The following is a 16,629-nucleotide window of genomic DNA, read 5'->3' as shown; positions in this document are numbered from 1 at the left end:
TGACCTGGTGCTCCCACAAAGGACTTAATCTATCCTGCAAGTGTGGGAGGCCTGTGGTGTGACAGAGAACTCTGAAAGAAAGCAGGAGACCTGTTCAGGTGTGTACTGACAACACAGGTTGTCAGCCCATCCAGGAATAATTGAGAAGGGGATTGATGTCTGTCTTCTGTGTGTTCTTAGATATTCTACTCTCACAGGTTAACAGAAGCAAAAGATTCTGTGGCACTTCATGACTTGGAAATGAATGAAGTGGCTACTGTCCTGTATGCTGCCATAGTGAAAAGAATTGCACTTTTTCTTGGAGAAATTGCTGAGTATTGCAGATTGCTCCCTTGAAGCTGGTTGTGTGTGTGTGTCTCTGGAATTCATCAGTGATGTATAAAGAAGTGTGGTAGAAATGATGAAGCGCCACGTTACACAGAGAGGCTCAAGAACTGTCCTTTTATAGTACCAATACAGCAGGATGTGGGTTCACGGATCTGCAAGTTTCACTGGAATTGTGCTTTTTAAAATTTTCCAAATAGCTTGTGTGTGATGCTGCTGCCCTTGGCAGACTGTATATGCCATGGTAATCTTCAGATTCTTCAGACATGAAGTGTCTGGCATTTCTAACCTAAGTGAAATACAATAAAAAGATTTAAAGTGTCCATTCAGAGTAAGCTACTTTAAAAAATCTGCTTTATAGCAAGATGCTGCAGTTCAGCACAACTGTTGTTCCTTTCCCTGATTTTCTGGTATGATTGGACAGCAGATTCTTTAATATGCATAGAGGAGTATTTTTTCTTTCATGTTTTTAAGAAAACCTGCAACAAAAGGGAGGTTTGAGATTGATGTTTCCATTAAATTGTGTGAAGGAAATCAGAAAGTTTTTCTCTCTAGCCATGGGTAACAATACATTGTTCCAAACTACAAGAGGTAATGTTGTCCTTTTTTTATTGATGTGTCTTTAAAAGAAAAGTCACAATTTTTAAAACTTTAAATATTTTATTTGCATTTTCTCACCTAAATGTGTTTTGGAGTTCTTTTGCTTTTCTCATCAGAAAGCTGTGTGCTGTTCATCATGAACATTTAAGAAATACTATTTGTGTGGTGACTGCATTGCAATAACAGGCCTATTGAGATGAGAAATAATTAACTTCTATGCATTATAGTTCATGCAAGGATTTTTATTTCTCTTAAAATGCATTCAGAACAGTGTATCTGCCCATACAGGTGAATGCTAGTATGATTTCATATTCAGAAGGCCACTGTGTCAGTGTATTTGCACAGTATTTTCAATCTGTGAATGAATAAGCAATTGCTTACCCCATCACAGGAAAGGAAAAGGACAGAACTGGTTAACAGCTCATTGCTTTTGTTTAGGACATAGCCTAAAACTGACTGCTGCTTGTGTTGATAATTATTTTTATATCTGCAGTATAAAGAGTTTTGAAATGCTAATTCCATGTATCACCATGAATGTATTTGTTGATTTTTGTTGTTTATGTAAAAAAATTCCATGCACTTTATAGTGTGTGCATTTGCTTGTGAAAAGCCATTTTACTAGAAAAGGAGTCTTTTATTGTTAAGTGTTAGCGTATTAAGACTAATTAGAAATCTGACATTTGAATACATGGTAGCTAATAAACCAAGGCCATACAGACTCTGCATGATAAAGCTTTCACTTTTCTTTGGTTTATAACATGCCTTTTGAAAGAAACCAGGATTATAGTGATATATAAAACATGCGGTGTAGGTTATCTCTTTGTAATGTTGAACAATGGTGTCTTGTGTTAGAAAAACTCTAACTTAGAAAAGTAATTGATCAGCTGTCATCCAAATAGAAATCATAGTTGCCATGAGATAGAACAAAGTGTTTTAAAGCAAATTGCATTTTTGAAAATATGGCTGAAGAACAGCTTCACAAATACAAGTTTTGATTTTACTAAGCAGATATTCCAGTTAACTTTTCCAAGTATGTATAATTTTCATTCCAGACTGCTAGCAAGATAAACAGCTGCAGTTTACATCTGCATCCATTTATGATTCTGTGTATACTACCAGTACTTTAGCTTTTGTAACCTGCAGCTATCTTTCAATGTGCTCAGATTATAAGGAGAATAGTTTTTGTTAGCAAAAATTAGTTGTGTTTGCAAATAGATTAATCAGACCTAATTAACTTAATCACAGGGGTTTGTTTTTTCCGCATTGCTTCAGTGCATTGGACTTAGTTTTCCACTCAGCCTTACATGTAATACATTTAAGAATTTTGAAATTTAGTTAAATTTTTAAGTGTATGTACAGTTTTTGGACCTAAAGCTCAGCTTACCTTTTCATATTCAGTAGAGGAACTACATGTATTATTGTGTAATATTAAACACTTAACTGTCACAACAAATTTCTGTCAATAGGAATCATGCTGAGCATTGTGAACATTACTCTAAGAACATTCACATTTCTAAACCAGCACAGAAATTGCTCCTTTTGTGCTACATACCGGGTGAAATGCATGTCTAGCTGTTGAGTAATAGAATTTATCAGTTTGCTCTTTATAATTTAGTGTTGACAATACACAATTTGTGATATTGTTGTCCATTTGTTAAATTAGTTTTAGTACTGTTATTGGTGTTTAAAATTAATACTCAAATATTAGGTAGAAGGCTCCAGGTTGGAGTCACAGGAAAATTCAAAAAAATTGAGTGTGTTCTCGAAATAGGAGTGAATTGCATGATTAAAATAGTGGTACAGTAAAAAACAACATATTTGCAGTTTGGTAGTAGTCAGAGCTTTATTTAATATGCTATATTTTATTTGCTGTCCAATGGCTTTGTACTTCTTTTTCATAGTGTTGTGAGTACAGTAACTCAGAAAAACCAATGTGCTCTTGTTTTATTGTCAAGTTTCTGTGTCCTTTTCAGCACCTGTTTCCTTCTGTACTGAGGTATTGAGGAAATACAAAATAGCAGGGACACTTCCTTTACTGTCCATGCTGTTTTGTAAGTCATTATGGATCACTTTCCATCTCATTGAGGATGTTGTAGCAGTTCTGTGGTTGCCTGTGATGATAAGCTAAGCAAAAGGCAATGGTAGTTGAGTGGTATTTGTCACCATTGCTGTGTCATTTGCGTGTGAGTTACCTTGGAGTTTTCTCACAATGTGGTTTGCATGGTGTGGTATGAGGCTTTGAAGATGAACATGGGAGCTGATTTCTGTCTGTTCTTTCCTAGGTGATGGGTGTGGACATACTGTGCTGGGCCCTGAGAGCGGGACCCTGGCCTCCATAAACTACCCCCAGACCTCTCCCAATAGCACTGTGTGTGAGTGGGAAATCCGTGTGAAGCCTGGGCAGCGAGTTCAGCTCAAGTTTGGTGATTTTGATATTGATGACTCCGATTCCTGTCATTCCAGTTACCTGAGAGTTCATAATGGCATTGGCCCCAACAGGACAGAAATAGGTAGGAGCTTTAATTGTCAGTATTTGAGAACTATTGTCTTGTAGAGAACTCAGGTGTATTTTGTTACTTTTGTTACTTTTTAACACCAGCTGCATCCTAAATGCAACACAGATCCTGTAATAATCTTAGATTCTTGAGATTCTCAAAGGAAGCTCCACTGCAATGTGGGTTTTTTTTTCTCTTGACATTTCCTAGTAGATTGCAAAGTTCTTGTAAACAGTGAAGCGGGAACTGTAAAACTAGAAGCATCTTAATTAAAAAAAAAGGTGCAAATATCTATCTGTCTGTCTGTCTGTCTATCTATCTATCTATCTATCTATCTATCTTTATCTTACCTGAAAGGCCTTTCTTTTTAAATGGATTTACTCCAATTTGAGCTGTTTATCTTGGTGGTGTTAAAGGATGACAGGCTTCAAAAGGCATATAGTCCCAAATATCCTCCATCCTCTGATAATGTTTTTCGTTTTCGTTTTCTTCGGGATAATTTCACCACTAGAAGTCTGGGTTTTTTTTTTTCAAATAGTGTGATGTTCTCATCTACATCAAGATGTATGTAGGGTGTTTAGACCCTAACAGTTACTTTGCATAAAACTGAAAATGAATTGTCATTTTTCTTTTTCTAAAATTAGCTATTATGCAGATGAACTTTATTTTCTTTCCTAAAGCTTTAATTTGGAGAGGGAGAAAAAGGTTTACTTCACTGAGACTGTTTTTGTGCAAATCAAATGCTGATCCCAGTAAATTGAGTCTTTTTCTAAAGAGACTAGTGGAGTGTTAGGTTTATTAACCCTCTTTTCCGACTGTTACCTAGGTAAGTGTGTGTGAAAATAAGTATGTGTTTGGAGCTGGTGAGCCAGACTTGGTCTAAAATAGGAAACACTGAAAACCTTAAATGGCAAGGAATATCAAGTTCTGATAAGTCTATTGCTTTTACAAGGGACTTAATGGGTTCAAGTAAATTCCTGCTTTATTTGTTTCCCTTGCTTTTCAGCTGTGGCCTGTTCGTGGAGCAGCGCAGCATGTTGGGAAATGTGTGTGTTGTTCTGCTCTTAATTTATTAAGTCAAAGGACAGTGATGTTAACAGTGGCAAATGCAGATGAGGCAAGATTTGGGGTGTTTTTTTAATGTTTGAAGCAACAGACACTGGAGAGATTAAACAGTGACTTGAATTTTCTTGGGAAAATTCTGGACTTATCCTAAGTTTTTCCATTCAAGACTGTTGACATGGTCTACCATTAAAATACTTGTTTTACGTAAAATCTGAAATTCGGTCATACCTTTTTTAACCCAAAATGACTTAAAAGTTGGCTGGTTAGATTAAAAAATAAATTGTTAGTGGGTTCATTGATAAACAGAGAGGGTTTCTAATGAAACTTTTAAGGGCTAGTGCTTATTCCAAGCCTGTTGAGTATTTATAAAGAAATAAAAAGAAGATTCAAATGCTCAGTGTTGGGTTTGTCTCTAGTGTGAGATCTAGAGGAGTTTGTGAGATTTCAGTACAGTCAAATCACTGTGCATCTGCAGTCAGATGTACTTATTTAAGACATGAGAGTTTCCTCTCGTGCTGTATTGTAGCTATACAAAAGCACTCGGGATCCTTCAATGCGTAAGCACAGACAAAATAGCAATATTACATCTTCTGCACACACCTTCTGACAAAGGTGTTGCTGTCGTCATGCTTTGTCCATTCCTAGTGCTTGCTTTTTAAAAGATTGTAAAAAATCAGGCAAGAGGCCAGGGAAGAGTTAGAAAAATGATTTGTAGTCTCAAAAGTATGCCGTGCTATGAATCATGAAGAGCATCACTCTACAGTTTTTCAAAGGCTGTATGTCCATGGGGCAGGCAGCACTGGAGAGTTTATCCAAGCTGGATTTAAATGGCTTGCATTGTGTATTTGCCTGAAGAAGGGGTTTTAAGAGGAGTCTCATGATGGTCACTAATGTAACAAGATCCAGTGGCTGGAAACAAAACTTTAAAAGAAAGTTTTTTGTTTTTTTATTAGAAGATACCCTTGCTTTGTTAAAAAAAATCTGACTGAGCAACATCTAGAAAGCTCTGAATAATGACAGGAATTTGTATTTTAACTTTTAAATTTTTAAAAATTATTTTGATAGTGTTTGGGAGTGCAGTTCACTTTTTAAAGGAAATTGCCGTACATCTTCTATTTATTTTGTATTATATTTGTTAAGAACTATTCCGGGAGGACTCTGTTACTCCACTTCCTCTACATTAGTATAGTAATTTGCCTTTATTTGAGGAAGGAGTCTTGCCTCTTTTTCTGCTATTTCTGCTATATGATAACATACTTATTATGAGGAAAGCAAGTGGAATGATGAGCTGAAACAGAGGCAGTGTCATTTACTGCTGGTGATTATCCACTTCGCTTATCCACTGCAGAATCTTAAATAGGGTTATAGATGGTTTCTACAATATCGAATGATCATGGTAGCCTGTAGAACAGAAGATTATTTTTTCTAAACAAGTTAATTGACTGGTCAGTATCTTTACTAAAGCTTCTAGTTAGTAGGACTGTAGAATTCCATATTGACTGGGGCGTGTTTAACAGCCATTCATCCATTAATGTGGTATCAATTCTAGAACTTCATAGGGCAAATACTGTCAATATCTGTGGACTCCAGCAGTTGAATGGTTTTATTTTTGTTCATTTTTTATGACAAGAGAAGCACCCAGGTACAGAACCTTTGTTATGTATTGTCTCAGGCAGATCCCCGACCAGGGAGTAACATGCATTGACTCCATGATTGCAGAAGGCTGAACAAATGCTTTATTAAGCTATACTATATTATACTACATACTGCACTAATACTATACTATACTAAAGAAAAACCTGTGACCCTTACAGACAGTCACGACACAGCTTTGACCTAACTGGTCAGTCAATCCAAAACACCATCACCAGTGTCCAATTAATAAATCCCTTTTGGTAAACAATCTCCATAACACATTCCCCACGTGCCATACAACAGATGCAGCAAGTGAAAATAAGAACTATTTTTCTTCTTTGTCTGAGCTTTCTCACAGACTTTCAGCTTCCCAGGAAAATCCTGGGAGAGAGAATTATGTCTCTCTCTGTTCAAAGAATGTGTGAATACCACAGTTAGGTTTTTTAGGTGTGACAAAATCGAAAGTGAGCTAACTGGTAATTTATGTTGATGGTGCTTACCTGTGATATGATATATGTATGATACTGCTGAAATGCAGTGAGTTGTGCCTGCTGCTGTCCAGAATTAGGGAAAGTATGTGACAGAAGCCATGGAGGAGTCTATGAGGAGGAAATGCTTCAGCAGCTTTGGGAAAAGAAGGACTTTTTTCTCATTTGCTTTGATAGATGCTTCTCATTGTCCTAACTTGATCCTTTTCCTTGTGAGATTCCTCATGTTCTTTGAAACTCTGAGTGTGGAGGTTATGCATGGCTAGAGATGAATGGGACAAGGTCACATTTATCTGCAGATATTGGGGTATACCAGACCTTTGACAGTGACAAAACAAATGTGGAATGCACAGTCTGCCATTTGCTTTAAATGACTACTAAGCATTATTTAGTATCATTCTCATGTATTTGCTTTTGAATATACACCAGAAGTAATGTGAGCCTACACTGCAGATGAAATAAGAGGCTGGAAATTGCATAAGATGCTTATTACATGTGTTGTTTTGGGTCAATATTTGTTCTCCTCCTTCTCTCCACAGGAAAATACTGTGGATTTGGCTTTCAAATGGTTGGTTTAATTACTTCAAAAAGTAATGAAATCACAGTACAGTTCATGAGTGGAATTCACACTTCTGGACGTGGATTTCTTGCAGCTTATTCAACCACTGGCAAATTAGGTATTTATAATTATTCGGTGATTTTTCTCTGCTGGCAGAATTAGAGCTGTCTAGTAAAAACAGAACCAGTTCATTTACTCCCACTTTCTTACAAATTAACTTCTAAAAATTTAGTACATTCTTCATGATACCTCTGTGTAGGAAATTTGACTGCCTACCTAAAAGTTGCTGTAGTTCTAAAGAAATGTTAAAAAAGCTTACCTTGAATAGCAGAGGAAAAATGTCAGTTGTCTGTTATAAATGAAAGGACTGCTTCAGATTCAGGACAAAAATGCATTTTTTCAGATAGTAGTCAAGGTGGCAGATAGCTTACAAGTTTTCTTATCAAACTGTATATATTTTACACAGACTAACCTCGTGGAAATTTTTATTTCAGTAGCAGCATCCTGTAATCCTTTAACTTTCATGTCATAATCTGTGGACTTAATTTTTTGTCTTTTTCTTGGGTTTTTTCCCCCTGGTTTTGGTTCTTCTAAGCCTCTGAAAGAGGCTGCTGCATTTGTTTTGCATCTCCTCCCACTCATTGTAAAGGTGAGTGATAACACGTGGTCTGCAAGGAAATGAAGGAGCAGCAACAACTGCCTCAGGAGGCAAAAAACCCTATCTGGAAGTTATTTTAAAAAGAGCAGATAAAGAGTCTCAGTTTTTAATTTTGTAGAGTATTTGATGCTTTCCTCTCTGTATTTTGGACTGTATGTTGATACACAGCAGACAAAACCAAGAAATTTGTGGTATCAGTCATGAATGCCAGTAACACAGCATTCTAACATTTGTTCTCTATGGTGCTTGTGTTCAGCACTGCAGAACCATTAAATGGTGAAAACACAGGCCTCTTTATCTTATTAATTTAATTTTATGAAAAGAACATATGTTTCTGTTTCAGATTTGTCTCTGAAATATAGCTATAAATTAAAATTAAGCTACACAGAAAATGAATTTTGTAGTATTATCTAGAGTCATAGTCTCAGTAGATTTCCCAGTTACTCAGACAATTAGCAAGGTTCTACTGTGATACAAAATCTGTTGCAAGAAAATTTAGTAGGAATGTGTTTTTTCATTCTGAGACTTTGTTAAGCCTCAGAGGCTCAAATGGATGTATTCGTGCAGTTTAAAAAGCATATTCAACCTTTTGTCTTTTTCACCCTTTTGACTTACATTTTTTCTTTCCAGACTTAATTACCTGTTTAGACAATGCAAGTCACTTTTCCGACCCAGAATTCAAGTAAGACTGATTTTTACCTTTTTTCCTCCCAGTCTCTTTAATGAAGTAATTTAAGTGTTTCTACTTTGCTTTGTCACATATTCTGATGCAGCTTGAAAATTGGCCATCCAGAGAACTTGAGACACAAACTAATTAGGGGTTAGAGCTGAAGAATTTTGACATTTGCCCTCCTCCTTCCTCCTCCTGTCTCTCCCATTTGTGTTATTTACATGCAGTATACAGTAGAACCTTGTTAATTTGCACTAACACATAGGAGCTAATATCTCATTTTCATAGAAAGAGTATTGCTTTTATAAATACATTTTAGCAGGTACACAACTTAATTACTGAAATTTGTATTACAGTTACCTACAGTTACCTAATGTCACCATTTAATGATGACACGTGTTAGAAATTGCAGAACCATTTCAGAGTTTGGTGCTCATTAATGAGGTTCCGTGGAGACACGGAATGCTCTACGTTCTGAAGGGGAACGTTTTCCTGTTGTCTCCTTCCCTGTTTCCATCTAATGCAAGGCCAGTCTGTTTAAAGCTGCGGACTACTGTGAAGTATCAAAGCTTAATTTTTGGAGAACTTAAGCTGTGGCAACCTGGAACATTTCAAAGTACAGCCTTTGCATTTCTCCTTCATTTTCCCAGGTTCCAGAATAGGGCTGTTATTGTAGGTTGTGGCCTTAGTCAATGTGTGACAAAGTCTCTGAATCCCCCTATTTTCATGGAACCTACAGCATTGCTTCAGTTGTTGCTGAGTTGGGTGAACATGTTGATGTGTTTGCTCCTCCACTTTACTTTTAGCTCTTGAAGATGTAATAATTTTCATGTGTGCAGTATGAAATGGTCCTAGAACATGAACACAGGCCTCCTCCAGAGGTGCTGGTGTTTTGCCTTGTGCTTTTTATGCGCTAGCGGTAATTTGGCCAGTGTTTATGATCTAAGCATTGCCAAAAGCTGTTACTAAATAGCATTACTTTTTAGATGCTTTATTTAAGGGTGCAAAACAAATAGATATGAAGGCCTCTAGTTCATAAAATAAAATTCTTTAATATTTTTAGTTATATGACTTTGAATTTACAGGAGCCACATAGTATTCATAATATAAAATGCTGGCCTTATTAGTTCATCATATTGAGACTGGAACTGTACTTTCAGCTGGGACTTATTTTAAAACATTTTCAAACGTCTGTCCTCCTGTTATGTACTTGTGAGTATTTTTGGTCTGATTTGATAGATCTTTAGTTAGAAGATATCATTACATAGTGATACATGAATAGCAGAGTCTTGTAAATCAAAACCACAACTTTTTTATAACTGTAAGGGAGTTGTAGGTGCATGCCTATCCTGACTTGATAGTTTGTTCTCTTTCAGTAAGTACTGTCCAGCTGGATGTGTGATTCCTTTTGCTGATATTTCAGGCACTATTCCTCATGGATACAGAGATGTAAGTGAAAATACCATGGGCTCAAATGAATTTTCATAAAACACATGGTGGATAATGCAAGTCAGTTGTAGTTGTTTGCATTGGTTGTGCTTCCTGTATGCTGGGATTTGTGCCTCCTAAAAGTGAATAACATGGTACTCATTTTTTAGCACTGGTGCTAAATGACAGGTGCTTCAGATGTTGCCATCTCCAAGAAGTGGAGTAGTGTAGTGGAGTCTCAAATACTTTCATAAGTCCTGCAGAGAAGGGTGGATCAATCAAAAGATTGGGTTTTTTCTACTTCCTGTTATCTTTTAGTTGGTTTTCTTAGGCTGGGAAATTGAGATTTATAAAGAAAGAACCAGTTATTTTAATTATGTCATTTTATTTTTGATACTGTAATGCCTCTTTCAGTAGTGTCTTAGTGGTGATCTTAATTTTTGTTACACTTTAGAGATGAAATACTGTTTATGCTCAGCAGCTATAAAATAATTTGCAAAACAAATTCAATACTGTAAGAGTATTTCTGTAAATTGGTAATTAACATCTTTAATAATGTATTGTTTGCTTAAAACAATGCAAAACCCCGTACAGTATTCTAATGTAAGCCTTTGCCGGTCAATTAATGAACTTGCCATAGGATGGGAGGATGTTGGCTTTGTTTATTATAAGTGATTATAATTTTACTAGCAGCCTACTAAAAATTACATTAAATCCTTGGTTTTTATTTTAAAATACTCTTTTAATAAGCCCTTAGATGTAGCACAGAGGTTAGACAATGTAAAAATGTTAGTAACCAAAGATTTTAGTATTAAATACAAACTTAAAATGTGCCTGTTTCTTTTCTTTCCCAAATAGTTGTAAATCCCAGGCTACTTGCTTAATCACCCCCATGTAAAAATGTCACCACAGTGTAACTGTGTTATATGTTCTGGTCCCCAGTGAGTCCTCACTAAGTGGCCGCAAGGTAATTTTTGTAGCAAATAACAATATTAAATTGATTCTTTGCCTCACAAATTTGGAGTATCTGCAGGAGTTCTGCTTGTTGGGACTTTTTTTACAAAATCTGGAATAATTGTTTTCTGTGGAGGAAAACGAAACCTTTTCATAAGGAAACTTAAGGAAAGAAATGCCCTATGACTTTATTTTTGTGTACTTTATCAATGAAAAAAGGCTGTGAATTTCCCTTTTCAGGAAAACTCAGGCTGTGTGGAAAAAAATGAAATTTTCCAGCACTTTAGACCAAGTTTCAGGTTGAGGTTTCTTATGCATCTCTTTCAAATGTATGGGAACTGCTTGCTGCTTTAAAAAATACACAAAATCTTGATTCCTTGCTGTGTGACCCTAATGTTCGGAATCTTTGAGGGCTTGGAGCTCTCACTGCTGACATCTGGTGAGCAGGGAGGAGAGAGCTGCATCTCCTACTAAATCCCATGCTCTTACTTTAATGGAGAGGGGAGCTATGTTGATCCTAGACCTCTTGGATGTGAGCTTACTCTGGGCAAGCCTGACGGACTTAGTGTGATAAGTGCTGCTCACTGTGGCACCTGTAGCCTGCAAGCCAGGGAAGTGTCACTATGACGTTTGTTAGTAGATTCTGTCATCCAAGGAAAAAAGGCAAGAACATGATACCCTATGTCTTGGTTTGACACTGGTGCAACACCAGTGCCCCCATGAAAATATATTCTCCCCAGTGGCTGCTGTGAGATGTGACCAGCAATAGATCAAAGCAGGCTCCAGCTTAGGAATAAAGGAAAAAACTTTATTAACTTACAATATGTAAAAAGGAACACACAGAACTCAGAATAAAAACCTTCCCAAAACATTGCTCCTCCTCCCCCCAGTTTCCACCACAGCACAGTGAGATAAAACTTTATATTCTCAATCCAGTTGCCACCCCTCAGATAATCAACTCTCAGTTCATCACCACCCCTCAGCCAGGGTGCATGGCTTCCCCCACCCCCACCCAGCTAGTGGGGAGGGGAGGTGAAACTACTTCACCACTGGAACCAAGAAGAGAAAGTTCCCCTGGGAGTGCTCTGCTTTAACCCCTGTTTTCTCAGAGGCAGTCATGTCTTCAATGGCCACACCAGGTGCCAATATTCAAATCTTACCACTGATTGGTTTAGCCACAACCTCCCTGTCAAGAACTCATTTCCCTGTCAACCCACATCACCCTGCAAAAACATTTTTTATTACTTGTCTCCACTGACTTGTACAACATAGGTAATTGACTTGTTTAGGATGAGTTGTATGCATGTATTACTGTGGCTTTACATGGATCAGTGCTGGATGGTTAAACCTTGTTTAACCGCAAGATATAATTAAAAACCCCTTGGCTGAAAGCTGCAAAATCTGCAGTGTCTCACCCCTTAATTGTGAGAAAGTAAACAAACATACTCTCAATGTTCTATTAAAATTTTTTCTATGTGTTTACATGTTTTGTTGTCAAATATAATTTATTATAGGCTGAGCCTGGCTGTCTGGCTTTTTCAGAGTGATTCACCTTGGTGTTGGTTTGAGGTCATTTAATTACAACAGTTACATTCTAAATGCAGCTGGGTGAGGACACAGTGAAATGCAGGGCCTTCTTCTTGTGTTTTTATAAAATCAGTAATAAAGATGAGTGCTTTCTAAATAACCAAGATAACACTTAACTAAGAATAGTATTTTAATGTAATAATAACAAAAGCTGTAGCTGGACAGTGTAGCATTTACAATATATGGTGTGGTGTTTAATTTATTCACTTAGTAGTATGAAATTTTTCTTTCCCTTCCTTCTTCAAGTCGTCATCACTTTGTATGGCCGGTGTTCACGCAGGTGTCGTGTCAAATACTCTGGGTGGTCAAATTAATGTTGTAATCAGCAAGGGCATTCCATACTATGAAGGCTCCTTGGCTAACAATGTCACCTCAAAAGCGTAAGTGTATTTCCTTATCTTTAGCGCCTTAGGTCTTGGTAGTGTCTCATTATGGGATTAATTTCAGCTCGTGGAGCTATATGTTCCCTGGACAGGTTCTCTTTAAGTTTCTCAGACTTTTGCTGTAGTGTAATTGTTTTACCAAATTGTTTTACCAATTGTTTAATCTCTAGACCAGGAATTTTCATTTTCCGAATTCTGCAAGGAGTTTTTACCTTCTTGGCTATAAATTCCTACTGGTTTGCAGGAAAACAGTAATTTAATTGCAGCTTTTGATTTTTAGGAAAAGACTGTGGCTTGTCATTGTATCTCAAGACCCACAAATGAAAGCAATCACAGGAGATTGATTTGTGTTACTATGATTAGCTTAATTTGAAAAGAAAGCATTTTAATGAAGTCTTGCATTTTGCTGGGTAGATGTTTGTTTGAAAGTATTTAACTCAGTATCTCTGGATTTGATTTCATTAGAGAAGGTGTTTGTACTGAAAGTGCTGCAACTTGCTGGCAGGATGTGTTAATCATTAAGTGCTTGTTCAGGCACATGTAGTATACATTTCAGTGGCAAACAGTCAGACAAGAAAAATAAATTGAAGACAGTTTGATTCAGTTTTTCTCACTGGGTACTGCAAAACATCATCTTTTCTTCTCTGCAGGGGACCCTTGTCTACAAGTCTCTTCACCTTTAAGACAAGTGGTAAGCGGTATCACGTGTTACTTGTTACTACTTTCATACAAAGTTTGTGGATAGAAGTGGGTGTGCAGATATTTGATTTCTTAATTTTTGTTCTCATTTGTGAGACCTTTCCTTACTGTATTCTTCAATAAAAAAAAATTATGTCTATTTTTGTATTGTTTTACTATCTCAACTTGATGATTAATCGTCACTAATTTATAGGTACAGCAGTGTTTCAAGTAAGCCTTGCTTATGTATAGAAAGAGATTCTTTCAGTCTAATTAAATAAATTAGCTGTAGTTTTCTTAGTGCAAGCTAGTTTTTCTGTAAGTCACTTTAAATGCCATCTTTGAGTGGATGTTGGAAATACTGTGAAGACAGTGGCCTTTCTTTAGTCTCTTTAACTGTTTTAATAACAATTTAAAAACCATAAAACCATCACATCTGGTTTTCATAAAGATAAAAAAAGAAAGGGAGGGGGAATCATGCACATACTTCTCAAAATAAATAAATGCTTTTCCTAATACATAAATCAGAGGCACAGTGAAGGAGGATATAAAGACAGGAATCTGATGGGAAGGAGTGTTTGGTGATGGAAGTGTATAAATAAACAAAAGTTAGAAAATACAGTGCACATATTAATAATTAATAAAAAATTTAAAATTATTTCTCTCTCAGGTATCTGCAAGAGCTGAGAGAAGGAATTACAGGTCTAGTGTCCTTATGCATAAAGAATATTAAACACAGTGATCCAGGCAGGGGTTGCTGGGTTTTTTTGTCTTTCACAATGTGATCTGATAGTGTGTATGAAAGTAATTAAATGGCCTGGAAATTGGAAGAGAGAGGAAAAAATGCTGATCTAGACTTTGTGAATTTCAGTGACACGTGAGAAATTATTGAATAAGCTAGAGGCAAGATGCAGCTCTAGATTAAAATGTCTGTAGTTGGGTTGTCTAGGAGTTAGGTGAGGGGAAAAGAAACCCTGTAGTATGCTCAAGTGAGGTTTATCAGACTGTGGTGAAGGTCTTAGTGTGTTCCTGCTGTTGCAGTTGGTTTTATGACTTGGTATGAAGTAGAGGAGTGTGTTATTAAGGCTAGAGGCATGGTCAGTGCAGAGGAAGATGAGTCTGCTTATACAGGAAAAACTGCCTGACTTTGAGAGTCGATAGAAATTAACTGAAGCATCACAGAGCAAAGAGTGGAATGTAGCAGGTATTTAGAGACTGAGGCATTTTTGCTGCCACGTGGCAGCATGTTAGATGGAAAATGACTGATGAGGGAAAGAATTCCCTTAGTGAAGTGATCCTGTGCTGTGGCAGGTGACATACATTCAGCAGAGACAGTAAACTACTAATGCCGTCTCTCAGGACATGGGCAAGACTTTCTCTGGTGTTCAGTCACATTTGGGCTCTGCCACCTGTGCCTTCCTTAAAGGATGAGTGCCCCCCTTGGTAGAGAGGGGAAGTTCACAGGAGAAGGGAAACTAGCCTGGGTTGTTCAGCCTGCCTGACTGAAGGTACGGATTGCTCTCTGCCGATACTTCTGGGGACTCTGCATGGGAGAGAGATAGTATTACAAGAACAAGAAATCTAGCCCTGAATTTAGGAAATGTTTTTCAGCTACCCGCAGAGGGCAACATGGGAAGAAACATTTAATAAGAATGGTAACCAGAAAAATGTAACTAATTTCAAGGATGTGTTTGAGCTCAAAGCCAGGATTATGAGGTGACTTCCTACATGCTTTGGTTTTGTTCAAATTAACACTGTGATGCTGGGGTTGATTTGAAAACTCAAGAAGTTCTACAGACACACGAAAGGAACTAATGAACCAGTAGCCTGTTTCCCATTCCTGCAGCAACCAGAGATACTCTTAGACCATGAAGGTTCCCCAGTGCTTCTCCTTGAGTGCTCTGTGTGAGTGAGAGAATGACTCTCTCTGAGGGAGGTGACTGAGAGAATATCCATATTACCCTTGGAGCAAGCACAAATCATGGCATTCTCATGACTGGTTTAGTTCTAGTATCCCTGTTAGAAAGCAAAAGACAGTGTGTTTTGTTGGTATTGTTGTTATGGAATAAATTTAGATGGCTGTTAATATTTGCATATAAAGTCTTGAAATCCAAGCAGCATAACTTCAGTTCTCATTTGCAATCCTCACCTTTTCTGTTGCTCAGGTTGCTATGGGACACTGGGGATGGAGTCTGGGGTGATTCCTGATTCCCATATCACATCATCATCAATTCTCGAGTGGCCTAACCAAACAGGACAGGTAAACATTTGGAAACCTGAAAATGCCAGACTAAAAAGGATTGGACCTCCTTGGGCTGCTTTTATCAGTGATGAACATCAGTGGTTGCAGATTGACTTGAATAAAGAAAAGAAAATAACAGGTAAGTGAATCTGATGTGACTTCTCAGCAGCATTCAAAATTTTTGGTTACTGATATCCTTTTTTCCTGTGTTGGGCCTTAGATAAAGCTCAGGTGTCACTTAATTACCATTACACTTAATTTGCTTCCATGTCCTAGCTAACACACTGAGGAGCCTGGAGCTGAAGAGATGTAGTTTCACAGACATTTCTTCCCTCAGAATTTGTTGAAGTGTTTCCTGTGATTTTATTGGATTCTTGATTCTTCCCTTTTCCTGCTCATTGACTCCTTGGAGATGCTGATCAAAATCCAGTCAGCTTAGCCCACTGGTACCTCTGATGCAGGTGTAGTGACTTGTTTCTTAGATTTTCCCTAGTGCCTGTCATGACCACAGTGAATCCAATATCAACACTGAGGTATTGGCATTTTGGGTTTAATCTCCAGGGTAGCTGTGCAGCAGTTGTACCTGCAGTGCCAGTGTTACTGTTTTCTGGTTTAATCTTTCAGTGATTTGCTGTTGTTAATGGGCATGTTTGTCATCTGATGTAAATCAAAATAAATTGGATTTAGGTTGAGTGCTTCATAGAGTCCAGGGCTTTAAGGCTATTGTGAAACATGTTCCACTGATCAGTTTGTGTTTGTCTCTTTCCAAAATGCCTGAGTTGGTCTCTGTAACCTCAGCTGCATACTTTGCTATCAGCAGCGTGGCTTGCTATCATTAAGCATCTTGGATTTACCAGTGGCCT

General features: G+C 37.3%; 1 protein-coding gene across 3 annotated transcripts in view; it reads left to right on the top strand.

The window, feature by feature from the left end:
• The window catches only part of DCBLD2 (discoidin, CUB and LCCL domain containing 2), a 41,541-nt gene that overhangs the window by 13,152 nt on the left and 11,760 nt on the right, over positions 1–16,629 (top strand). For 2 of the 3 annotated variants that reach the window (XM_074534707.1, XM_026797465.2), the window contains exons 2-8: positions 3,207–3,434; positions 7,147–7,284; positions 8,455–8,506; positions 9,871–9,943; positions 12,710–12,843; positions 13,497–13,537; positions 15,690–15,905. In XM_074534707.1, coding sequence (XP_074390808.1) covers positions 3,207–3,434; positions 7,147–7,284; positions 8,455–8,506; positions 9,871–9,943; positions 12,710–12,843; positions 13,497–13,537; positions 15,690–15,905 — 882 coding nt within the window. The remainder of the gene's footprint in view (positions 1–3,206; positions 3,435–7,146; positions 7,285–8,454; positions 8,507–9,870; positions 9,944–12,709; positions 12,844–13,496; positions 13,538–15,689; positions 15,906–16,629) is intronic. The other variant, XM_074534706.1, reaches the window with a different exon arrangement.

The sequence above is a fragment of the Zonotrichia albicollis genome, chromosome 2, assembly GCF_047830755.1.
Source record: "Zonotrichia albicollis isolate bZonAlb1 chromosome 2, bZonAlb1.hap1, whole genome shotgun sequence".
In the NCBI taxonomy this organism is placed as follows: Eukaryota; Metazoa; Chordata; class Aves; order Passeriformes; family Passerellidae; genus Zonotrichia; species Zonotrichia albicollis.
The sequence above is the reverse complement of the archived record's forward strand: the minus strand, read 5'-3'. Positions and strand labels throughout refer to the sequence as shown.